A 25,273-nucleotide genomic window follows, 5' to 3' on the forward strand; every position below is an offset into this window, starting at 1 on the left:
AAGAAAGCACCAGGTCAGAGCAGGTGGGTCATGAGAAGCCCCTCCCAGTGATGATCTCAGCTTTACACTGCTTTGCTTTGTGTGTGCAGATAGTGGCAGCAATAATGGCAATCACAGGCATTGTGATGATGGCATATGCAGATGGTTTCCAGGGTGATTCAATAATTGGGGTGGCCTACGCCGTGGGATCAGCCTCCACATCTGCACTCTATAAGGTAGGTCACAGCTGTTTGCTGGCTCTCCTGAATTCAGTGTCAAAACCACACAAATACAGAGAGAATCACTGTAGAATAGATGTTTTCTTCTGTTCATCACTCCTGTTGTGACAATGTCAGGAAATCTACCACGAGGGTAATTAATTGTCGTCTGCCAATTACCCAGAATGGCTTTTCCTGATGAGCCTTTAGTGAAATCTCCACTGCCATGCCAGGAGGAGTTTAAGATGATGTTTAAATCATGACAGCAGAGTTTATCAGCACTTTTCAAAGGGGCTTTCAAGGAGAGCCAGGGTGGCCAACTCATCCCAGGTCTGCCCTGCAGCTCCCTGGCACATGCTGGGCTCAGAGCCCTGGTGTGAGCCTGGCACAGGCAATTCCTCAGAGACACTCCTGCTTGCAAGAAATGGCTGCTCTGAAAGGTGAGGGCTGGCAAAGGTAGGAGTCTGTGTCTCAGCTTGTGGCTGGGTTTGTTTCCAGCTGTGTGTGTGAAGTTTGGAGTGAGTTGTGGCAGGATCAGAAGCTGCCCTTGCAGCTTTGGGCTTTGCTCGTCTCACTCATAAATTTGTTGTGGCCTTTCACAAGTCACTCAAAGTGCACAAATTTAATCTGCTAGAGGACAGGTTCTCAGAGTGAGCCCTTCCAGGCTGGTTTTCCTCTCACAGCAGGGTGATGCTGTGGAAGTCACTGGAGTCTCCTCCCAAACCCCAGCATTGCCACACTCAGCCCAAATCCTCTACAATCATTGCATGAGTGGTGTCTCCTGGGGTTCTTGGTTCACTCTTGGTTTTTCCTGGGTTCTTCTACACTTGCTCCTCGTGGCATTTTGTGTAAAGCTTTGTTATACAAAGCCATCCCTGTGGTAAAGACGTGGTGCTAAAGCACAGGGAAGGGCAGAAACCCCACCAAAGATCCCCTTGCACAACTCCTGTGTAGGAAAAGGGCTGGGCTGTGGCTCCACTCTCCCCAGGGCAATGGAGTGTTTCCATGACAGGCATGGATTCTAAACCCTTCTTCTTTCTTCTTCTCTCCAGGTTTTGTTCAAAATGTTCCTTGGGAGTGCAAACTTCGGGGAAGCAGCTCATTTTGTGTCCACCCTGGGCTTCTTCAACTTCATCTTCATCTCCATCACCCCCATCATCCTCTACTTCACTAAAGTGGAGTACTGGTACCCCTTCTCTGCTGTGCCCTGGGGTTATCTGTGTGGAGTAGCTGGTCTCTGGTTAGGTATGTGATCAAAAAATGTATTTATTCTTCTAAGTCTTCACCCCTCAACCCTGTGTAAAATTAGCCTTGGGCACAAACAATTTCCCCCTGTCCCCTTAAGCAGCAGAGCTCTCTCTCAGATTAATTCTGCAAACTGGTGCTTCTCAGAAGTGATTCATATTTTTCATTACACTTCATGAAACATTACTATTAATTGAGCTACAATTAATAATTTATATGTAAGCATAGTTATAATTAATAATAATTAATAATTAACAGTAATAGCAGGGAGTAAACATGAAGCAGCACTACCAATTGCCTGTTTTTTCATCCTTACCATAGTTCCTCACCAATGCCCCTGTCTCTGGCACAGCTTGACTGCTGTGAACCCCATTTGAAAGGGATTTAAAGCCCTTGGGGGGTGTTTGTGCACTGACAGGGGCACCCCAGTGCTGGGGCACCTTTCTGGGGGTGCTGCAGGGCTCCCTCTTCCTGAGCCAGAATTGCCAGAAAAAATATCTGTTGGATTCAGCCCAGGGGCATTTTAATTTCCACATATAACATCATTTCATTTGGTGAAGCCTCTTTTATTCCATAATTGAAGAGGTTTTTGTCTCACTACATGTTTATTAAATGGAAGCAAAGAGAATGTCATTGCCCATCCCATCCTGAGATGTGGCCAGGCTGGCAGCTGAGCTGCTGTGAGCACCTTGAGCTGCTCTAACCACAACTGCAGCTGCCCTGCCAGCTCCTAGGAGTCCAAAATTAGGGATAATTTGTCACCCAAGTCTATAAACCCAACCTTATGCAGGGGACTCAGCAGAAGGGCTGGGTGGTGGGTGATCAAAAACTTAAGTTTGCTTTTAATCTTTCAAGGAAAGGTTAAAGAAACTTAAGCAAACTTTAAGGGTTTTTTTTTTTTTTTTTTTTTAATCTTTCAAGGAAGTTGGAGCTCTGTGGGAGTGCTGTCATATAACAAAAAAAAAAAAAAAAAAAACCCAACAAATGACCAGTTTTTGTACCTGATTAAAGCCTGTACAAAGCCATGGAATATGAGGGTGATAAGCTCAGTATTCCAGTTTGTGAAAGGCCCTCCAGCCCTCCCCTTTCCCCTGTGAAGAATTTCCCCTAATTTCACACTCATATAGAAAAAAACCAAAAAATCACTCCCTCATTGTGGTGTGGATACTTAATATCACATATTGATACCACATATTGTACCTGTAGGGTCGAGGTGGAGGAGAAATGTGTCACTCTGGTGTTTCCCCCATTTTCACTCATTGTTTTCTCTGTTTTTCCCTAGCTTTCAATATCCTGGTTAACGTTGGGGTGGTGCTGACCTACCCCATCCTGATCTCCATTGGCACCGTGCTCAGTGTCCCTGGAAATGCAGGTACCCCTGGCAAAACCAGCCCATGGCAACTCACAGAGCAGCTTTATTGCTTAAATAATTTGTTGGGTGGAAATTTGTTGCATCCCAGAAACCTGAGTTTTTTGAGCTTTCTGTGCTTTGCAGCACTGCCCCCCTGAAAAACACTACTTTTAACCTGAAATCTTGGAAAAGGCTTCCAAATTTAAGTAATGAAGTTAAAACCACAAGTGTGTAAATAAAAGTGTGTATTTTCATGTGGTAAAAAAGTTTTAAATTTGAAGTTTTTATAGCATAGTAATAAGTATGAAACAAGATAAAAAATTTTGAGTAGTGTCTTTCAGTACTCATTTTCCTTCTTCATAGTTTCAAGTAGTAGTTTCTAATTAAAGTTAGTGCTGCACTAAAAGCCACAAAAATTTAATTATTAAGTTAAAAGTATAAATAATATAAGTGTTATTTCTCTATTGAACTGTTTAAAAGACTTTGTAGCTAACTAAATACATCTCCATTTTACTTGCTTCTAGCTAGTGGCTAGAAGTGTTGCAAAACTTTCTATACTGTTAGTAAAATTTAATAAACAACGAAACCCAAACACAAAAGATCCATTTCCTTTTTTTAATCCTAACTCTAAATAAAAATTAAAAAAAAAAAAAAAAAACCTGCAAACAAACCACTAATTAAATAATACACCCCCACTGTTACAGGAACTCACAAAGTTTTATTGATTAAATAATTTGTTGGGTGGAAATTTTCTCCAGAGTCCTGTCTTGAACAGCCTCTGTCTCTTCAGTCTCCTCTGAAGTCAGTCTTGGGGGTTTGAGCACCAGAAAATATCTGTGTTTTTTGATCCTCACACAGTCCCATCCTGTTGTTAGTGTACATAAATATGTAAATATAAGATAAAAGAAATATCCCAGGGACTCAACACTGCACCCTCTTCTTGCACAGAGCAGGAAGGTCCCTCCTGAGCCTCTTTTTCTCCAGGCTGAGCCCCCTCAGCTCCCTCACAAACCCTTCACCATGGAAATCTTGAGGCTTAATCCAACCCCTCCAGACTTGCTCAGATCCTGCCAGGGCAGTGAGGGACAGAGGAGCTGTGGCACCTCCAGCCCTGCATTGCCAGAGTGTGGAATTCTTGACCTCCAGTGCTCTGTGGCACCAGCTCTGGAGCTCTTGGGCTCCTGCTCTGAGCTCTTGGCTCCTACTTCAGTGGGTAATCTTAAATAAGCAAAGCAGCTAATAGTTAAAAGGTTATTTATTACAAAGCTCATCTTATTACAAAGCACATCAGCCTCAACAGGCAAGCAGACAAGCAATGGCAAAGCAATAGCAAAGCAAAATCCTGGCAAAGAGCAGATGGTTAGAAGCCCTGGCAAAAGCCAAAGGCTAAAAGCAGCAACTCTCCCCAGTACCTACTCTTATATAGGATTTTTCCAACAAGTTAAGATGCAAGCTCAGACCACCACTCCTTAACCTATTAGAGTTCTAGTTTCTTAGCACACCAGGTTATGTATAGAACTGCACATACAATCTATCTTGTTCTATCTAAAAAGTGTAAGCAATATTCTTACTAGAGCTCTGTTATGTCTAAGCACTGTCTAAAACTGTGGGCCTGGAGCCTCTTGCTGAAGATATCAGTATGTTTCAACCTTCAGTAGAACTCACTCTGCTACTCTGGCATTTGAAACCTTTCACTTACTAAAAGCATCAGAACTCATCCTAAAACTTACTAACTTAAATGTCTACTTTATGTGTGAGTGGCTTAATATACTTCAATCCATCCACAGACTTTAATTCAATCCTTGTACTCTGATTTCTCTCTGAAGAATTCAGAGACCCCTGACTCACTGACCCCAACATCTCCCTCTTCTCTTAGAACCATAAAGATTCCCTTAACAGACTTACTAATCATTTGTTAAATGCATGGAGAAAACAAGGCACCATGATTAGCACCGAAAAACTTTTTTATCCATGATGCTAAATTCCAATCTACTAGACAAACTCCAGCACCAGAGGAGAGCTCAGGCAGATTTGAGAGGCAGAGTGTCACATCCAGAGTGTCACAGGGATGTGAGGCTGCTGTCAGTGCCACCACCCACCCTGCTGCTGTTCTGACGCTGTTGTTATTCCCTCTTCATTCCCTCTGCTCAGCCGTGGATCTGCTGAAGCACAAGATGATCTTCAGCGTGGTGAGGCTGGGGGCCACCATCATCATCTGCATGGGCTTCCTGCTGATGCTGCTGCCTGAGGAGTGGGATGAGATCACCCTGAGGTTCATCAACAGCCTGAAGGAGAAGAAGAGCGAGGATCACTCGGAGGAGATGACGGAATCCAGCGTGCACACGCGGAGCCGGAGCAGAGCCAACGGGGCCGTGTCCATCCCGCTGGCGTAGGGCTCCACAGCTGGGCTGTGTTCTGGGAATGTGGCTGAGCTCTCCTCACCACCTGTATGCTTCAAAAAATGTCATCTAACTGAGCAGGGATTGGACTGTAAGATAAGAGAAATACAATATAAGAAATGTTTACATTTATACGCTTAACGAGGAACGGGTGTAAATAGCGACAATAAAATCTTTTGTAATAAAATGTTTAAGGTTGTGTCTTTCTGAGCTGGTGAGTTTAAAATGTGGATCAGGTTTACACAGTTTATCTCTCTTTGCTGGCAGAAGTAGAGCCATTTTGGAGGATACAAATCTTGGATATTTCCAGCTAAATCTCAAAATGTAACATCTTGACTTATTTTCAGTGAAGTGCCCTTTCAGCAAGGTAGCAGTTTTGGAAAAGCATTTCAAGCCTCTCCTGGCGTTTTGGAGAATTCATTTCTGAAAGGCACTGATGTTGGCATTGATACTCCCAATTATTATCAGAATAAATATTCCATGATGTGCAGAACATGAGGCCTCTCGTCCCAGACCACACTGAGCTGTGCCTCCTTCCAACATCACCTTTCTAGAAGTGATGCTGGAATTTGAGTGCCTTTAGTAAAGCAAAAAATAGCTTTATTTACCTCATTTTCTCCCAGAAAAGCTGCACTCCCAGCTGAGCTACAAAAGTTTCAGGAGGGATGGAACACTCTGGGTCTCTGCTGTCCCTGGGAAATGCCATTTCCTATTTTCTAGAGCTTTGGGACAAATGAATATTTTTCTTAATATCTGCTGTGGAAAAGCCTTTCAAAATCAAACCAACCATCTTCCCAGTCCCTTCCCTAGGCATGTTGCTGTGTATTTAGGCTGGTTTACACCATTCCTGGGATTGACCACTCAGGGAGGGCAGAGGAGGGAAAGGAAAGGAAAGGAAAGGAAAGGAAAGGAAAGGAAAGGAAAGGAAAGGAAAGGAAAGGAAAGGAAAGGAAAGGAAAGGAAAGGAAAGGAAAGGAAAGGAAAGGAAAGGAAAGGAAAGGAAAGGAAAGGAAAGGAAAGGAAAGGAAAGGAAAGGAAAGGAAAGGAAAGGAAAGGGGAAAGGAAAGGAAAGGAAAGGAAAGGAAAGGGGAAAGGGGAAAGGAAAGGAAAGGAAAGGAAAGGAAAGGAAAGGAAAGGAAAGGAAAGGAAAGGAAAGGAAAGGAAAGGAAAGGAAAGGAAAGGAAAGGAAAGGAAAATGTTTAAAAAAAGGGAAAAGAGGAAAAAAAGGAAAAGGAAAAGAAGGAAAGAGAAAAAAAAGAGCTATCTCCTGGAGCATCCCCAGCAGTGGCTGCCCTCTCTGCAGGGCTCAGGCAGACAGCAGCACGGGCTGTGTTATCAGCAGCACCCCTGTCCCCAGCCTGGGCTGAGATAAGATGAATGTTCCCTGTCAGGAGCAGCGACCAGGAGCAGCGACAAGGAGCAGAGGGAGGAAGGAGCCGTGGCTTTGACCTTACAGATGTGTAATAACAAGCTCTATCAGTTTGTATCCCAGCCAGGGGATATTTTCCTCCCTTTGCTGATCCATTTGTTCACGCTGTCGCTGCCTGAACGTGCTGCAAGCAGGATAAACAATAGCCTGCTTGCATTGCTGGGCTCCTTTCTGCTTTACTCACTGGGGATTTGCATAAAAGCCCAGGCGTTATTTTGGCAAAAATCCATTCCACCTACTTTCCATCTCCTCCTTTGCCCACGTTTTTGGGGTTTGTTTGTCATTTAAAATTCATTTTTGAGGAGAAGTTGTAAGGCAGAGGTGATTCACTGCTGCAGCTGGTGTTTGAGTGGTGCCCCCTGGTTCACCTTTCCCTGTGTGAAGGTGAGCAAAAACTCTGCCCCAAGTCATGGCACTGCCCTACCCTGGAGCTTCTCCCTGGATCTTCCTTAAAGCAAGGGCACAGAGCACTTAGGAGTCAATGATTTCATTTTGACTGCAATGAATTTGCTGAAAAATCCAGTTCTGGAGGGATCGTCATCACTTGCAGGTTCCATCTGGATTTGGTAGAGAGTTTAAAGCAATAAATGAAATGGGAGAAAGGGATAAAACTTTTCCAGCTCTCCTGGGAGGGACTGTGGGCTGTCCCTAATGGCTCTGTATGGGACCAAAGCTCCTCCAGCCCCACATTTCTACAGCACAATAATCAGGAATTTCACTTCAAATACAGACAAAACAAAATAATATTATTGCATTGAATAACCCCCAGTTAAAGAGAAGGAGCATCCCTGACCAGGGTTTGAACATCCACGTGGGTTTCCACTGCCCCCACACATCCATCATTGCATTTAATTCGTGATTTCCCCAAGCTGCTTAACAGGAATGACCTGTTCTCAGCCAGGGGAGAGTAATTAAAATAAAAAGGAAAAATAGATGGTAAGCATCAGGACGGAATCAGGGTGTTGATTTTACATTTTCATTTGAAAAGAAGAAGGAAAAAAAAAAAACAACATACAGGCCAGGCTGCTCTGCTCCCTCGTGCCCTGTGTGACCTGGGAAAAGCAAAGTCATGAGAGATGTCACTGCTTTGTGCTGGAAACATGAATTGGTTGGGTTGCTCCAAGGGTGAATATTTTCTTCTGGGAGCAACCTGGTCTGGTGGAAGGTGTCCCTGCCCAGGACAGGGGGGTGGAACCAGAAGATCTTTAAGGTCATTTCCAACCCAAACCCTTCTACAATCCTGTGATTTTAAGAATTATCAAACATGACTCACTTTGACCAATATTCCCAGTTAGTTTTGTCCTAAAGCTGCATTTTTTCCCAGCAGAGCCCCCAGCCAGCAGCAGCTAAGGTGGAGGAAGCTCCTGGGCCAGGGACTTCTGGCACTCCAAGGATTGAATTTCCTTCCAAAACCTGAAGATTTATCAAAAGAGCTGCTTGAAGAAACACCTGCAGGCCAGCTGAGGTGGCTGAAAAGCACTTGTAGGTAAAACCAAAGCTTCTCCAGGGCTTGGCACTGGCTCCCAGCCACCTCCACCCCTGCAGGGGAATGGCTGGGGAGGGGTCAATGTTTAACCAGGCTGGGAAGGACATCTGTGGGAGCTGCCAGGGCTCTGAGAGGCTCACAGAGATCCCTCTCCATGCTCAGGCAGGACAGTGCATGAGGGGTTTTCCTTCTCCCAGAGCCCTGGCTCTGCAGGATGGGTCTGAGCTCCTCCAAGGCACAGCCCAGGGTGACCAGGGTGGCCCCAGTGCCCACCCTGAGGGTCCTGCAAGGGCTCCCCAGAGAGCCAGGAGAGCCCAGCCCACACCCCCCAGTGCCCTCCTTCCCCCTGGAGCTGCCACCTCTGCGGGAGACCTGGTACGGGAGAGCCTGTGCAGGTGAGGGCACTGCTGGGTGTGGGGCTGGGCTGGGTTTTGGGGCTGGGCTGTGCTGGGTGTGGGCCTGGGCTGTGCTGCATCAGCAGCTTTGTGCTGTTTTTGCCTTTTCCAGGATGGTTTAGCTTTGGGAAAACTCATTTTTCCTCTTCTGCTGTTTGGGAAGGTGTTTCTCTCATCAGAGCTCCCAGCTCCTTGTTCTCATCAGCACCCCCTGGAACCTGCCCAGCATCTCCTGGCACCCCTGTCCTGCTCTCCTGCCCTGTCAGGCACATCACTGCCCCAGCCTGGCTCAGATTCTGGGCAGGTAAAGCTCAGCACGATGCCAGTTGTCATTCCAGTGTGTCACTGGTGACAGATTTCCCCAGCAGGGCAGAGGAAGGCAGACAGCCTGGCTGAGTGCTCCCCACAGCCCCTCCCCACAGCTTTGAGCTCCATCCACACCCAAATCCTTCCAGGGGCTCACATCCTTCTGGGAGGGCATTGCACAACGAGCTGGATTCTGACAAATGCTTCCCACAGCTGTAGGGGGAGTGTGGGGAGAAACATCCATGAAAACCAATGGGGGGTGAGGAGGGGTGAGGCAGAGGGAGGAGGATCTGCACCCCCAGCATCCCCCTCCCTGCTTCTCCATTCCCAAAAATCAATTTCTGACCCACACCAAGTGGTGTTAAGCACCACTGCTTCACCAGAGGCTGGATATTTCCTCCAGGATCATTCTTCAGGTGGCATCAGGAAGCAGTGAAAGCAAATAAACCTCAGGAGTGATAGCAGTGACATTCCCAGAACTGAGCTTTTGGGGAGAATACAGATCAGGCCTTGCTGTAGAAGAGCAGGTTTTAATTATTCCATGAGAGGAACAACAACCAAATGTTCCTGTTCTGGGAAATTATCACTGAGCACTTAACAAATGCTTGTTTAAAAAATATATATTTTATTAAAAAAAAAGAAAAGTTATCTTCCATTAATTTCCATTTTCAGAAAGAAGAGTATGCTCAGGAGGACTTGAGCAAAGTATTAGCTCAAGCTGCTGTCTAAATAAGCAAAGCCTCCAAGAGAATAGGTTTTACTTGGTTTATGAGGGTTCAGCTTGGCTTATTTTAAATCCAGATTCCCCCAGAGGGGAGGATCTGCTGCTGCTGAAATGCAGAGGTGAAAAACAGGAGAACAGGAGTCACAGGGATGCCCTGAGCTGGGGCTTGGTGCTGCTCCCTGCTCTGGGGCAGCAGATTTGGGGACAGCAAGTGCCAGTTCTGTATCTGCAGAGGATGGGGGCAAATGTGCCACATGCATGGAGACGATGGGAGGGAAAAATGAAAAACAACCCCAGACCTGCACAACACAAACCATCAAACCTCCTAAGGGAGAGAAAACTTCCCCAGAGCCACATCCTTGAGCAGGACAAGCTGCCCTAAGCCACAGCAACTTCCCTGTTCCCAGCTCCATGGGCCACCTCCTTTCCTTCTCCTTTCCCCCCACAAGTTCCCTGTTCTCTCACTCTGTGCAGATAGAGGCAATACTCCACCTTTTCCTCTAAGCTGCTGTTTCACCAGGTGTCCCTGCAGATTTGTCTCCAGAGGAGCCTCCTCTGCTGGAAATTTTCCCTTCTGTTCCCATTCCAGCCACAGCTTCACTCAGTGGTTAAACATTGCCAGGGCTCTGCCAAACATTTACCTGGTGGAGTCACCACCATCTCCCACATCCCAGCACCTTCACAGGAGGAGGAAATTCCTCCCTGTGAGGGTGGGGAGCTCTGGCACAGGTGCCCAGAGGAGCTGTGGCTGCCCCTGGATCCCCCAGGTGTTTCAGGGACAGGGCTTGGAGCAACTTGGGATGGTGGAAGCTGTCCCTGCCCATGGCAGGGGGTGGAAAAATAAAAGATCTTTAGGGTCACTTCCAACCCAAACCATTCCATGATTCTGTGATTCTCTTCTCTCTCTTGTGCAAGAGCTCAGCCTGGTGATCTTCCCTGAGGTTCAAATTAGCTCCAAAATACTTCTCTTGCTAAAGTCACCATTAAATTTGGCATCAGCTGTAATGTTCTTCCTGCTCTTTATCCCCAGCTCTCCTCCCCTGTTGCCTCCTCAGGGCTCCCACCCTGTGGCAGCAGGAGCTGCTCAGCCACAACCTCATTTAATTCCATGTATAAAATGTCATTTGAATGCACCAGGACAGACTTTTGGGGTGAATGGGTGGGATGAACAGATAAACTGTTGTGTGACTTGCACATGCAAGTATTTATTTGTGCAGAAAAGGAATAAAAGGGGCAGTGGTGCCCAGCTGAGAGCACCAGCACAGAACAGAGCCAAGCCCAGATCCCAGCCAGGCCTAGAGAAAGCTCAGCTTTACTGACTAACAGGGGTCACTGGTGTGTGACACTGTGTTCTTGTGGGCTGATTTCCAGGGTCTGGGGGTGCACCACTCGCCTGAGCACAGCCCTGTCACTGCTGCTGCTGCAGCTCTGCCACAGGCAGCAGATCAGCAGAGCTACTGCTCAGTCCACCAAAAAATAACAATCATCAACCTCAGGGGCTGAGCAGCAGGAAAAGACCCCAAAGTGCTGCCTGTGCCTGACTTTACCAGGGCAGTGGGAAGGCAGCAGAGATCAGGGATTTCTTGGCCAATTTCTTGGAATTCTTTAATTTGTTACCTAGGAGGGAACTTCACCCAATCCTCCTATATCCTGCCTGCTTGTTCCTGGAGGTCCATAATCCCAGGGGCTGGGAGAGGCTACAGGAGACACAGGGATGGTGTTGGTCATATTTAGGAGCATGGGTGGTTGTAGAGGGAAGCTGGAGAGGGATTTGTTAGAAATCACAGGCACAGTCAGACCCACTTCACTCCTGCAGCCAACAGAATATTCCATGTGTCACTGGAATACACAGACAGGGATTTCAGTGGGACATGCCAACCAAAAAACAGGGCACAAAGCTATTGCTGAGTGCAGCTAAGCAGCTGATGATCACCTAAAAGTAACTTGCTTTGAAAGATAGGTGTCTGCTAAAAAAGATAGGAGCCTCTTGAAATGAAAAATGTAATACCAGTCCTTCCAAATTATTATAATTTTGAAATTAAGGGGCTCTCAGGCAAAGATATGGGAATTAGGAATAACAGTTCTTTACTAGGAAAATTAAAATAGAAATGCAGTATTACACAGAACAATCCCAAACCCTGCCAGAGTCAGAATCCAAGCTGACACCCGTCAGTCAGTCAGGGTGTTGGCACAGTCCCATTCAATGGTGGCTGCATCCTCCTGCAGGGGCAGATGTGGTTCAGCTGGAGCAGTGCTCCTGGAGAAGGTGCAGTTTCCTCTGAAGCTCCAGGGATGATGTGGAAAGGTCTGGTTTTCCTCTGGGATCCAGTGGAAAGAAGGTGCCTTGGTGTCCCAAATCTCAGTTTTTATCTGGGTAGGAAAGGCTTGGCTGCTCCCCTGGCTGGAGCATCTCCCAGTGGGATGATGGAATTTTATCAGTCATGCCCTGGGACTCACTGGCCATGAACAGGAGATATCTCCTGGAGGGAGGATGGGCTGTGGGAAGATAAAGATGATTGCCCAGCTGGTTTAAAGATGAACATTAGCAGATAATGTGTGCCAGGAGATCAGGGGCACTGCCCCAGCTGGTTTCAGCAGATGGTGATAGAATACAGACCTTTGGTCACATCCTGTATTTCAACCCAAGACATAACTGCATCCATTTCTTTACCCTTTAAGGGCCCCTCTCCCTGAACACCCTGCCAGGAAAGGATGGGACCAGCATCATCAAGCAGCACCCACCCCGGAGGCCTCAGGTAAGGAGGGTGGAAGCTCCCTGGGAATTCTGGGGACAGGGGCACTTGTCACAGCCCCACTGTGGGGGAAAAAAATACCCTACAGCCACACCAAGGGCAAGTCCTGTTTTTGGGTGATCAGGAGCTTGTGTGCTCTGGAGACACAGCAGGCACTGGTGTCCCAGTGAGGGGCACGGGGCTGCCTGTGCTGGGATGTCCTGTGGGGTGTCTGGGTACAAAATCCTGCTGTTCCCATGGCCCCAGGTGCCCAGGACAGAGCCCTTTGCACAAAGGGCAAACTTGCACCATGTGGGGCTGGTTTTGGCTCTTCAGGCCAAAGCAGACAGATGTGCTCTGCCCTAGGGGGTGGTGAAGCACACAGCAATTGTTCTGGGTTTCAGGAATTGCTGTTCGTGCTCTGTACCTGCCCCAACCCCTCAGTTCCCCCATCCTGCACTTCCCACATCCATTCCTCCCCAAGACCCAAACCCCATGACTCTACCTGACCTAACAGGCAAGATTTTCCTCCACACAAGGGCTAAACTAAAGTAAACCAAACTTTTACATAACTAAAGCTCAGAAGTATCTTCAGATCTTTATTATTCTCCCTATATTGGCACTGGTGAGGCCACAGCTCAAACCCAGTGTTCATTCATGGGCATTTCTCCCCAATATCCAACCTGAATCTGCCTGGAGCAACCTGGTCTAGTGAAAGGTGTCCCTGACCATGACAGGGGGCTTGGTCCTAAAGTCCCTCCCAACCCAAAAATTTCAGTTTTCCATGATGCTGTGAGCAGTGAACCCACTGGAGCAAGGATTCTTTGCTTGAATCACCTCCTTGCTGTGATTATGATCTTTTGAATGTAATAAAGATCAGAAAAACCACCAGATGGGGTCCCTTAAACCTGCTTCCCTCAGGGCTGTGGCTCTGGGTGACACTGGTGGCTTCAGAGCTCAGAGGTGGCCACCAGCTATGGGACAAGGTGTCCCTGATGATGCAACACTGGCACCTGAACTGAGCCCACCCACACCCTGAAAACTGCCACATGGAGTCACAGTTTCCTTTAGAAACCTCTGAACAGCACAGAAATTTTAATTATTAGTTTTATTCCCATCACTGTACTTGTATATTATTGTGTGTTATTGAGACACTCACTGCTAACCCTCATTTCAGGACAAGGACTCTGTTCATCCCACCCTGCTCTGCTGCTGTTGCTCTCAGGGAGTGTGCACAGCTCCAGAAAAATCCTTTTTTTTTTCTGTGGGAATATCCTGAAAGGCAGCAGAGCAGGATGACATGGCCTTCTCAAGGACATTTAGAGGATCTTGGTCAGTGAATATTTCCAGACAGAAACCTGTGACATTCACAAAAACTAAAGGGAAAATTCAATTTTCCAGCCTGGGACTGAGCTTTACCCAAATCCTGGCTTCCCCAGCAGGGCAGGGTGGTGGGCTGAGGGATGTGGGAGGGTTTTTCCTTCATGCACCCTGTGCTGGTGACCTTGGTGGCTTCCTGGAGTGATGCCAGCCTGGACCACAGCTTGTGGTGTCACATGCTGCCATCTAGTGCCATTTTTCAGTTTCATATTTAGCTTTGTGGGGTTTTTGTGGTGTAAGAGATATGCACTTTGTGTTGGGGACTAGTGGGGAATTTTCCCTTTACATGGTGCTGGTTTTAACTCCTGCATTTTTACAGATTCAAATTGAGAGCTCAGGATTCAGCAGCAGTTCAGTGCAGACAGTCAGAGACCTGTCCCCATTTATTGAGCACTTGTTTGTAATCAAGGAATTAATGGTTTGCCAAGTAAATTATAAGTCAGGTCTTACAGACAAAGTCCTTCTGATGTCCCCTTTAATTTTTACAGACACTGTACTGAGCTCCCCACCTAGAAGGGAACTCTGGGTGGAATCACCACCCTGGAACTGCTCATAAATTGTGTAGATGTGGCACTTAGGGACATGGTTTAGTGAAGGACCAGGCAGTGCTGGGATAATGGATCTGAGGGTTCTGTTCTAACCTTAGTGATTCTGGGAATGACCCAGCAACACCCCAGAGCTTGGCAAGATTTAAGGAGGAATCTTTGCTCCTTAAGACACAAATCCATGCTCAGAGCAGCCTGTAGAGCAAGTCTCTGCCTGTTTTCACCAGCCACCAGAAAAGCAGCTTTGTGCCATGCACAGTTTTGCAGAGAGAGATTTTATTTATTTATTTATTTAGGCCAGTGTAAAGACTGGCTGGACAGAGGGAATGGTGCTCTGGGTCTCCTCTAACTGGGTTCTGCCCTTTGATGACCTGATAGGATTCTTAAGATTAAATTATGACACCTCTGCACGCTCATGAAGCAATCTGAGCTGTGGTTTGGCTTCACTCTGGTCTTGGATGGAGCTTTGGGAACTTTGGGGGCTCAATGAGAAATACCTGCAGGGATGGAATTGCTGTCAAACTGGGGCTTTGCTGCTGGTGCTGTAATGCAAAAGATTTCCCCAGTTTTGGCCACTCCTGAAGGACCAAATGATGCTCATGTCCCTGAGATGCCAAACTCCTTCCTGCACCCCAAGCAGCTGGGCCAGAATTGGAGCTGGAAAAATCTCAAGGTAGTTTCATATCCGGCTTTATGATCCTGTGGAATGAGCAGTGGTAATTATTATAAATACTGGACTTGCAGAGGCTTGAACCTGCCATCCCTCCACAAGCAATCACTCCTGCAAAGCCCTGGAGTCAGCGAGAGGTGGCTGCAAGCCCAAAACCAAAGGTAAGTGCATGAGTTTGTGCCTTCCACAAGCCCTTCCTGGCTGCAGGCTCCTTGTCCTCACAGCTTCAGCCACCCTGAGGGGCAGAAGTTGGAATTTAAGCACTGGCTGTGCTCCTGCCCCTGGCTGAGCCCAGGACACTGAGCTGGTGAGAGGATCCAAAACAAGGGGAAAGCTTTCCAGTCTCCAGCATGACATTTCCCTGGATGAGATGGACCTGCTGAGCCAGGATATTAAATATTTTGGAGGCTGAAAGTATGAGAGGCACATTTTCAAATTACTTACTTGAGCACCCATCACTTGCAGTGGGTGGGGAGAAGGGAGAGACCTTCTGGATCTTTCCCAGTTGTGAGGGATGAGAGGAAGTGGCTTCAATTGTGCCAGAAGAGGTTTAGATCGGATTTTAGGGAAAATTCCTTCACTGAAAGCATTGTCAGGCATTAGAACAGGCTCAGAGTGGTGGAGCCCCCATCCCTGGAGGGATTTCAAAGCCATGTGCATGTGGCACTTGGGGACAGGTCAGTGGTGGCCTTGGCAGCACTGGGGGAACAGCTGGGCTGGATGATCTTAGATCTTTTCCAACCTTAACACCTCCATAAGTCTGATTTAAAGGCTGCAAACACCATGTGCCATAAACACCCCCTGCAGCCCCAAACCTGCAAAAGCTGCTCTCCCCTTTGGATCAGGAGATTGTCTTGGAGAACTGACTCACTGCAGTAACACCTCAGGGGGCAGAAGCACCAATATATTGTTCTAATGAAGTTTTTCCCCCTCCTGCCCCAGAGCTGTGGCATAAACTGCAAGCACAGTGGAAATCTGTGATGAATTCCTGCAGGGTGGAATCTGCACAGGGAGATGCTCGCTGCCTTTATCCAGGAGCTCCCGAGGGGTTTGTGAGCTGCTGGCTCTTCCTTCCTCTTTCAGGAAGTGCAGGTGTATTTATTTGCATCTTTAAAAACCTCCTAGGTGCTGGAGAAGAGGGGGCAAAGCCTGAATCCCCTCCCTGGCAGGAGGCAGCACTTGCACAAGCTTCAGATGCTGGACTTGACCCGCAGGAGACGAGAGGTGATGCCAGGATGGGTTTGGGAGGGGATGGGGATGCCTCTCCCATGGACCAGGATGCTCCAGACCTCTGGATGGAAAGGTGGAAGGAAGTTTTCCCTGAGTCTAAGGCTCAGGGCTGGTGGGGAGCATCCCCTGTGATCAGTAATTACCTGTGGTTTTTCCAACGCTTTGCCCTCATTTGGCCGTGACTCACAGAGAAAACAAAAAAACAAAACAAAAAATCCCTGTCCCAGTCATGTTCTGTCATGCACCCAGTCTGGCAAATTCCTTTTGCTTGGGTTAAACTGCTGGGCTGTGCAGTTATTTCCAGGGCCAGCCCGCGACTGCTGTGGCACATTGAGCCATTAAAACTCGAGTGCTAACAGGAGCTGTTCACTCCTCTGCCGCTCGCTTGACAACTCGTTTGCAAACCCAGGAGGAGCTGAAGCGGAATCTCCACAGGGAGGCGAAAATCAACGAGCAAAACATGAAGGGATCCAGCGCCAAGGATGTCCCCGGCACTCCCAGGAGCCCTGACCCCATCCCTGCTGAGCACGTTCCTGGAGATGACCCTGGTAAGAGGAATAACTCTCCGAGGGGATGCAAAACTCGCCAGCCCTCCTGAACTCCAGAGGAGTCTCCAGGGGTGAGCAGCAGCTCAGGGGAAGGGCTGCTTGCAGGACAGAGCATGGGAATGCTCCAGAGAGCTCTCTGGGGGAATGGGATTCACTGAGCCCCATCACTTTTGGGGTTTAGGGTTTTTTCCCTGCAGAAAGGGAAGTGGATCTCAGGTCTCTTCATCCTGGGCTGTCCAAGGCATGAGCCCTGTCCTGCTCTGCCTGCACAACCCTTGGCACAGCCTGGGAATGCAGCACCCAGGCTGAAAGTGCTTAAATCAGGGGAAAACCTGCCTGCAGGTGAACTTCCACCAGGAGGAGGGGAGCAAACTTGGCTTGCTATTCCCTCGTGGTTCTTCACCTCAGCTCTCTTCCCCTTGGGGACAAAGCCATATTGCCAGACTATAATTTCATCAAATATAATCAAATATAAATGAGTGTGTTACACCTCAGCCTGCCCCATGGGGTCTGGTCTTACAGGAGCTCTCAGGATTTTCCTCACAGGATCTCTCAGAATTTTCCTTACAGGAACTCTCAGAATTTTCCTTGCAGGAACTCTCAGGATGTTCCTTACCTTACAGAACTCTCAAGATTTTCCTTACAGGAGCTCTCAGAATTTTCCTCACAGGATCTCTCAGGATTTTCCTTACAGAGCTCTCAGGATGTTCCTCACAGGAACTCTCAGGATTTTCCTCACAGGATCTCTCAGGATGTTCCTTACAGAACTCTCAGGATTTTCCTCACAGGAACTCTCAGGATGTTCCTTACCTTACAGGACTCTCAGAATTTTCCTCACAGGATCTCTCAGGATGTTCCTCACAGGTTCTCTCAGAATTTTCCTTACAGGAACTCTCAGGATGTTCCTTACCTTACAGAACTCTCAGGATTTTCCTTACAGAACTCTCAGAATTTTCCTCACAGGATCTCTCAGGATTTTCCTCACAGGAACTCTCAGGATTTTCCTTACAGAACTCTCAGAATTTTCCTTACAGGAACTCTCAGGATTTTCCTCACAGGATCTCTCAGGATTTTCCTCACACCCCTCCAGCTGTCCACAGCCATTTCCAGCTCGACTCCAGGTGACTGAGCAGCTCTGAAAAAACACGATATTTTATTATTTTTTCTCTCCCCCAGGAACCAGGAGGGGTGGAGGACTCTCCAGGCAGCCTGACAGGAAGGGGAAGGTGGAGCTGTGGCTGAGCAGGGACCTGTTCTGGGACTCCTCCAGCACAGGCTCAGAGGAGGAGAGGGAAGAGAAGATTCACCACAAACCCACTCTGGTGAGGACCAGGACAGAGAGGATTTCCCTGTTTGATGACTTCTTTGACAGGGATTTCTAGTGGCATGGCTTGGGAGTGCCAGAGGAAGAAAGCCCAGCTCTGGAGGGGCTGGGACCCCCCAGAGGATGGGCTGGGGCTGGAGATGTGCTGGCTGGAAGTGGAATTGCTGTGGGTATGGAAGGAGGAATTTCTGTGACTGCAAATGAGGAGCTCGCTGGTGTGGGGTGAATAAAACCCTCTGTGTTGTGTGGCAAATCAAAATATCTGGGGAAGAAAACCTTGGATGGAGCAACAGTGAAATGGGGGTAGAGAGAGGAGGAGAGGGCTGGCAAAAAAAAAAATAAAAAAAAAAAAATCCCTGAGCAGAAGCTAGGGAAACTTCTGGGTTAACCCCAAATATTCAATTTAAACTGAAATGTTTCACTTGCCTTTGAGTTACTCAATCTTCCTGTTTAACTTGGGGTTAACCTTTTTTAAACCACAAACCCCAGTTCAAAATGCAAGGTGAAATGATTTATCTAGGAGGTCTTTAAAATAAATATTTTGGTGTTTCTAAAATTCCTTTTTGACTTTTGTAGTGATTTTTTTGGTTTTTTTTTTATTATTTTGTTCTGTTCTTTGGTTTTGTTTTTTTTTGTTGTTGTTTTTTTTTTTGCTTTTTTTGGTGTTTTTTTTTTTTTGTTTGGTTGGTTTTTTTGTTTTTTTTTTGTTTGGTTTGGTTTTTTGGGGTTTTGTGGGTTTTTTTCATTGTTTTTTGTTTTTGGGGGTTTTTTGTTGGGTTTTTTGTTGTTGTTTGTTTGTTTTGTTTTTGTTTTTTGGGGGTTTTCTGTTGTGTTTTTTTGGGTTGTTTTTTGGTGGTGGTGGTGTTTAATTTTCTTTTGGTTTTTTTGTTTGTTTTTTAAGTTACTTCCTCTCCTTCCCAGCCCTGAACACAGAAATATATGTACTTTCTTCAGAGCTAACCTCCAGATTTATATATAATCTGAAAAATCTGGCTTTGGTTTACATTTTTCCCTGCTCATTGTTGGGGAGTGAAGGATGGAAAGGGAGAAATCTCCATCCTTTCCTGCAGACACCCTCCCAGGGATGCTGAGCAAGGCTGCAGCACCCAGCAGGAATTTGAACAAGCTGCCCTGTTGCAACCTGACCTTTCCCAGTATATTGAAAAATATGATTATATGAAGGTGCCTGATCTATCAAAATTGCTCTTGCAGTTTCCATCTCACTTAAACTGTACTTTTTATTAAATTATCTCATTTTCCTTACAAAATAATTCACCTGAGTGGGAACTTCACCCAATCCTCCTGTATCCTGCCTGGTTGTCCCTGGAGGTCCATAAAGGGCACCAGGTTTGTGGATTCAAAGCCCTCATATAAAAGGAGATTTCAGCTAAATATCACCCAGTTATTTTAATGTGGCAAACTGGGTAAGCAGGGGCTGCTGGAACACAAGGGAAGGAGAGGTTTCACCTGGCCCTGGGAGCAGACAGGTCCCTAAAGCTGACAAAGGGCATTAACCCCTCCTTGTGCTCCTGCTGTCCCCCTCCTTCCCTCTTGGTCTTTCTGGAACTACCAGGGGGCAAAACATCCCCAGAGCAGCTCCTTGCTGCAGGGCAGGGGCTGCAGGAGTGACAAACACCATTGTCATCACAGCACTTCACTGGAAACCTGATCCTCTCGTGTTTCAAGGCAGGACCCCCAGAAAAACAAGACCTGGAGTCAGTTCTCATCACCCAGGATGAGCTGACAGATGAAGCTGGTCCTGCATCCCTGTCCCAAAGCTGTGCTGCTCCCACAGAGCTGCTGTGCTGTGTCTGTGCTGCACCCCAGATCCTGATTGGCACAGCCAGGAGAAGAGCAGGACACACATTTCTGCACTTATGGCTGACTCACCCTCACCAGAATTTACCTTTATTGAAAATCCCAGGCAGAGCAGGAGCTGGAAATCACAAAGCCCAAACCAAGCTGGAGCCTCCAGCCAGGACTGAGCTGCTCTGTCCTGATTTCACCTGATTTCACATCCCTGAATACATGGCCCATTACAGAATGTCTGTGAGGGGGAAACTGCCCTCCCACCACGTGGGATTTCACCAAAAACCACATAGACAAACCCCAGCACAGGGAAGGAAGAGGAAGAGGAATCATTTTAATGAGGAGAGCTGCTGATGGCTGATGAGTCTGATTGGAGTCTGTGTGTTTTAAAGATGCCCTGAGAACTTTGCTGGCAAACACAGCCATACCTGAGAGCTTCGAGCTCAGTGTTGAGGGTGTGCTGGAAAGGTCAATGATTTAATGGGCTGGAACAATTAATCTGGCACTTGTCTATACACCTGTTCTCTTAATGATGTGACACATCGCCCTTCTGTGTTCCCATCTGTCAACAATTAAGCTGTAATTGGTGGAGATGCAATTTATCCCAGATAGAGCTGATTGGTTTTCCAATAATCGTGCTGCCAGCCTTGGGGAAGAGTGCTGCCCACGGAGAAGTGTCTGTGGGCCACTCAATCCATATCAGAGGAGACTCTGAGCATTAATTCATCAATCTGCAGTGGGCAAAATCTGCTCTGATGGCAGGGATAAAGTCAGCAAAGCTGCTCCCATCGCAGGGGGAATGGCTTCCCACTGGCAGAGGGCAGGGAGAGATGGGATATGGGGAAGAATTCCTGACTCTGAGGTGGGGAGGCCCTGGCACACAAAAAGCTGAGGCTGGATCCCTGGAAATGTTCCAGGATGGGGCTTGGAGGAACCTGGGATAGTGGGAGGTGTCCCTGTCCATGGCAGGGTGGAACTGGGTGGTCTTTGGGGTCCCTTCCAACCCAAACCACTCTGTGAGTCTAGGAAATTCTTCTGGTGTTTAAAACTGTCTGACTGTGCTGTTCTTGATTGTATTAATTCATCACAACCTGGAGAGAGGCAGCTGGCATCTCATCCCCTGCTCATGTTTTCCAACATCCTTCCAGACACTGGAAATGAAAACAATGTCTTTGTTATTAAAGGTGAAACACATCCTTTTCTACAAACTGCAGAAGATGGAGAAAAAAAACCCCAAAACCCAACCAAGCTCCTACAATGTGTGTTCTGCAACCCAGCAGTGGAGACTTTAGAGAGGCTTTAGTTCCAAATGCTGGAATCATTTGAAGACTGAGCTATTACAGCTCTGGAGAGGACTCAGCTTCAACCTGAGTCCCAACCCACAGAAACCAGAACCCCTCATCCTCACCCCCTGTGCCTCCCTGGGATAAAAATGTGTTTCTGTGCTCTCCCACACTACCCAAAGGTTCAAGGCAAGGCTGGACCCTTCCTGCAGGTTGGAGGAGTCTGCACACAGGAGCTGTGCTGGGGCAGAACTGCTCAGCCCAGATTTCAGAGAATTCAGATTGTCATTTTTCACCACAACAGCAAAGAAAGGAGTTTTTACACAGTCAGTGATTGTGGATAGCAGCAAGTGGTGCAGCCCAGGAGATGTAGGTCAGGTAGATCCCTGCCCCAAAGGACATCTGATCTCCCCAGGGAATAGTTATAGGATGTTTTTGTTGGTACCAACATGACCAGGGCAAGCCAAGTGCTTCCAGCTCAGGGTTAGCTGAACTGGTTTGGCTGAAATGTTAAATCAAAATGATAATGCTCAGCCTGGAGTCAGCATCAGCCTGGCAAAATCATTAGCAATTAAATGTACAGTTTATAAGGGGAAATGTCAATGAACTGTACTTCTGTATTTAAAAAAAGGAGCTGGGGTTGCTGTGACACCTCTGTTACTGTTCTTGAGGAAAAACATAATTTAATTACACTTAGCAAGGAGAGGTGTTAGGTAAATAAAGCTGAACAAAGCCACAGTGTAACCGGATCTCACTGACTAGTCTGGATTAATGGGATTTTCTGTCCTCCCCGGGCTCAGTCCCACCTGGTGCTCAGAGCATTTGACCTCCTCAGGAATGCAAGTCCTCAGCATCACATCACCTCCTCCTGCCCCATGCACACAGGCACTCAAAAGCAGGAAAAGCCCCACTCTCTGAGCCACTGGATACACCCAGGAACCTCATTAAAGCCTCAGTGTGCCCTCCTCCCTGCAAGGTGTGTGCCAGGGCTGGGGTTGCTTCAATCTGCTGACACAAAGCTGCAGAGAAAAGCCCCAAGAACAGCGACTCCAGCAGCTCCTTTCAGGCTGTACACGAAGATTAAAGTCTTATCACTAGCTTGGAAAAAAAAAATAAATAAATAAAATTCCAAGCGTGGCAGGATTTTGTTCGGCTCACCAGGTACCCTCAGAGTGCTCTGTGACAGCACAGCCCCAGAGCTGCTGATTTCCCACGTCCCTTTTAAAGGATTCCAGCTTCCTTTAAATAATTCCTGAGCAGGCAATGGCACGAGGGTGCATTAGGAGGAGGGAGGCAGCTCCTGTTTGTCGCTGAGCCTCTTTCCTGGGTGCTGAGCTCCTGTCCCTTGCAGCACTGCTGGATCTCTGTCCCAGGGGAACACATCCCTCAGATCCCTCCTGCTCTAAAGAGTAGGAAAATTCCTTCATTTCCTGCTCAGCACAAGGGTTGGAGCTTTTTGCCACCTACTGACACCTTGTGGGAACAGCTCTCCCAGCGAATTCCTGCAGGGATGCTCAGCCCTGCCCTGGCTGAGAGGGACGTGGAAATAAAACCAGGAATGAAAGTGGGGCACTGCCAGGAGAGCAGCCCTCACCCACAGAATCCTGCCACATCCTGGGCTGGGAGGGACTCACAGACATCTTCAAACCCAGCAAATCCTAAGGCTGATTGCAGCCTTTAAATCAGACACCCCAACAATCCACCCTGAGCATCCCTGGGAGCATCACCCAAACCCTCCTGGAGCTCTGGCAGCCTCGGGGCTGTGCCCATTCCCTGGGAGCCTGGGCAGTGCCAGCACCTCTGGGGGAAGAACCTTTCCTGAAATCCAACCTAAACCTCCCCTGGCACAGCCACAAGCCCTGAGACCCAGGATTTGATTGCTCCTAGCTGTAATTCCCTCTTTGTCTCAGCCTTTGAGCCCCTTGGTTCATCATTCCAGAGAAGAGGAACATGTGAGAAATCCTGCTGGCAAAGCCAGCCTTGCTTTCTTCCCCTTCTATCTATCTTCACTTACTAAAAGCATCAGAACTCATCCTAAAACTTACTTACTAACTTAAATGTCTGCTTTATGTGTGAGAGGGTTAATATACTTCAATCCATGCACAGGCTTTAATTCAATCCCTGCACTCTGATTTCTCTCTGAAGAATTCAGGGAGACCCCCAACTCACTGACTCCAACATCTCAGTTCATCTACTTTTTTTTTTCCTTTCTCTCCCCCTAAATTTCCTTTCTGGCTGAGTTGGAGCAACCTGGTTTAGTGGGAGGTGTCCCTGCCTGTGGCAGAGGGTTGGAATTAAAGATTTAATTTATTATTAAATTAATTTATAATTTATTAAATTATTATTTATTAAATTTAATATATTATTAAGGTATTTAAGGTCCTTTCCAGACCAAAGATTCTGGGATTCTGTGACATGAGCCTTCACAAAGTGTCCCCACAGGAGATACCTGTGTCAGTCCTGGGAAGATGTAAATGATGTAAAGATCCTCCCATTTTTTGGTCACTGCAAAAATTTTGTTTTGCTGTATTTTGTTCACTCCCATCAATGCTGCCCCTCGGGGATGGGGCAGAGCAAACCCTGCTGTGCTCCTGATCCAGCCCCAAATTTCCCAGCTCCTCCTGACCCACAGCTGCTCCCACCCTGGCATTCTGCAGCTGTGATTTAACACCCAAAATTACCCATTTTACTCCATTAACATGTTAAACAGCCACTGCTCTGTGAGAAAAGAGGGCCAGAAAGGAGCAGTTCTGCAGTCCCCCCTTGCAGATTCTCACTTCTAATTAAATCCTGAGGAGCAAGAACTTGTCTCTCACTGGTGGCCACTTGACCTCAGTTCCAAACAGCACCCAAAAAACCCAGCATGGCTTAGGACTTCCCCAAATTCAGGCTGAGCTTAAAAACCAGGCATTACTTCTACTTAACACACAAACCACCTCCTTCAGTTTAGCTGAGTTGACCTAAAAATACAGATTTTTGCCACACAAAGATGCCTTTGAGAGCTGCTGGAGCTGATTTTTTTTTTTCCCCCAGTGTTGTTCTTAGGAAAAAGCTTCTGGAGCTACACAGGGACTGAGAGGCCATTGCTGCCCTGGGATGGGGATTGATAAAATAATATATTTAATTTTCTGCAAAATGCATCTGTAGGTCTTTGCAAAATATATTTTAGAAATTCTGCTTTTCCCTAAGAATTTCCCACTCTTCAAAAACAAATAAACAGAAAGCCACTGAGGTTAAGAGCAGGGGTTTGGTTTGGGATGTTTCTCTGGTTTTCATTTATTGAAATCCCACTTTTCAGCCACAACAAGTTACTGCTGCTATTTTTGTAAAGATGATTTGTAACAATGACCTGGCAAGATATTACTAAAAGTAATCACAAAAATGTGGCAGAAAATGCCATGCTAAAGCTAGAGCAGGAAAAAAACAACAAAAGGAAAGGAAAGGAAAGGAAAGGAAAGGAAAGGAAAGGAAAGGAAAGGAAAGGAAAGGAAAGGAAAGGAAAGGAAAGGAAAGGAAAGGAAAGGAAAGGAAAGGAAAGGAAAGGAAAGGAAAGGAAAGGAAAGGAAAGGAAAGGAAAGGAAAGGAAAGGAAAGGAAAGGAAAGGAAAGGAAAGGAAAGGAAAGGAAAGGAAAGGAAAGGAAAGGAAAGGAAAGGAAAGGAAAGGCCTTTTTTCTGCAGCAACCTTTGCTTACAACTTTTATTTCAATTTGCCCCAATATCCTCCTAATAAACCCTGGTGCAACTTGATTTCCTCTTGTCCTGTCACTTGTTCCTGGGAGAAGAAACCACCCCCAGCCTGGCTCAGCCTCATTTATATCCAGGGCATAAATAAAATTATCCATCTCCTAGAGAAGGATTTGGTGGGGAGTTAAAGCTCCTGGACCTGCTGTGCTGGACAGCCAGAATGGACAAAAATGGGAATAAATGGGGCTGGGGTCAGTGCCAGCTTCTGCCCCAGCAGCCAATGGTCACTGCTCTTATTTATTTATTTATTATATATTATATTATATTTATATTATATTTATATTATATTTATATTATATTTATATTATATTTATATATTATATTACATTATATTATATTATATTACATTATATTATATTATATTACATTATATTATATTATATTATATTATATTATATTATATTATATTATATTATATTATATTATATTATATTATATTATATTATATTATATTATATTATATTATATTATTTATT

At 46.6% G+C, this 25,273-nt stretch overlaps 2 protein-coding genes across 5 annotated transcripts in view; both read left to right on the forward strand.

The window, feature by feature from the left end:
• Positions 1 to 5,384, forward strand: part of SLC35F4 (solute carrier family 35 member F4) — a 108,397-nt gene extending 103,013 nt beyond the window's left edge. For 2 of the 4 annotated variants that reach the window (XM_056493923.1, XM_056493922.1), the window contains 4 exons: positions 90 to 215; positions 1,250 to 1,442; positions 2,725 to 2,814; positions 4,945 to 5,384. In XM_056493923.1, coding sequence (XP_056349898.1) covers positions 90 to 215; positions 1,250 to 1,442; positions 2,725 to 2,814; positions 4,945 to 5,186 — 651 coding nt within the window. In that variant the 3' untranslated portion in view covers positions 5,187 to 5,384. The remainder of the gene's footprint in view (positions 1 to 89; positions 216 to 1,249; positions 1,443 to 2,724; positions 2,815 to 4,944) is intronic. The other 2 variants (XM_056493925.1, XM_056493924.1) reach the window with 2 other exon arrangements.
• A 2,814-nt stretch (positions 5,385 to 8,198) lies between these two features.
• On the forward strand, positions 8,199 to 18,521 carry CCDC198 (coiled-coil domain containing 198). The gene is made up of 6 exons (XM_056493804.1): positions 8,199 to 8,502; positions 12,212 to 12,288; positions 14,934 to 15,020; positions 15,985 to 16,083; positions 16,499 to 16,637; positions 17,814 to 18,521. Exons 1-6 carry the CDS (start codon positions 8,322 to 8,324, stop codon positions 18,017 to 18,019), a joined length of 789 nt encoding a protein of 262 aa, XP_056349779.1. The 5' UTR covers positions 8,199 to 8,321; the 3' UTR covers positions 18,020 to 18,521.
• The last annotated feature ends 6,752 nt before the right edge of the window (positions 18,522 to 25,273 follow it).

The sequence above is a fragment of the Oenanthe melanoleuca genome, chromosome 5, assembly GCF_029582105.1.
Source record: "Oenanthe melanoleuca isolate GR-GAL-2019-014 chromosome 5, OMel1.0, whole genome shotgun sequence".
Lineage (NCBI taxonomy): Eukaryota > Metazoa > Chordata > Aves > Passeriformes > Muscicapidae > Oenanthe > Oenanthe melanoleuca.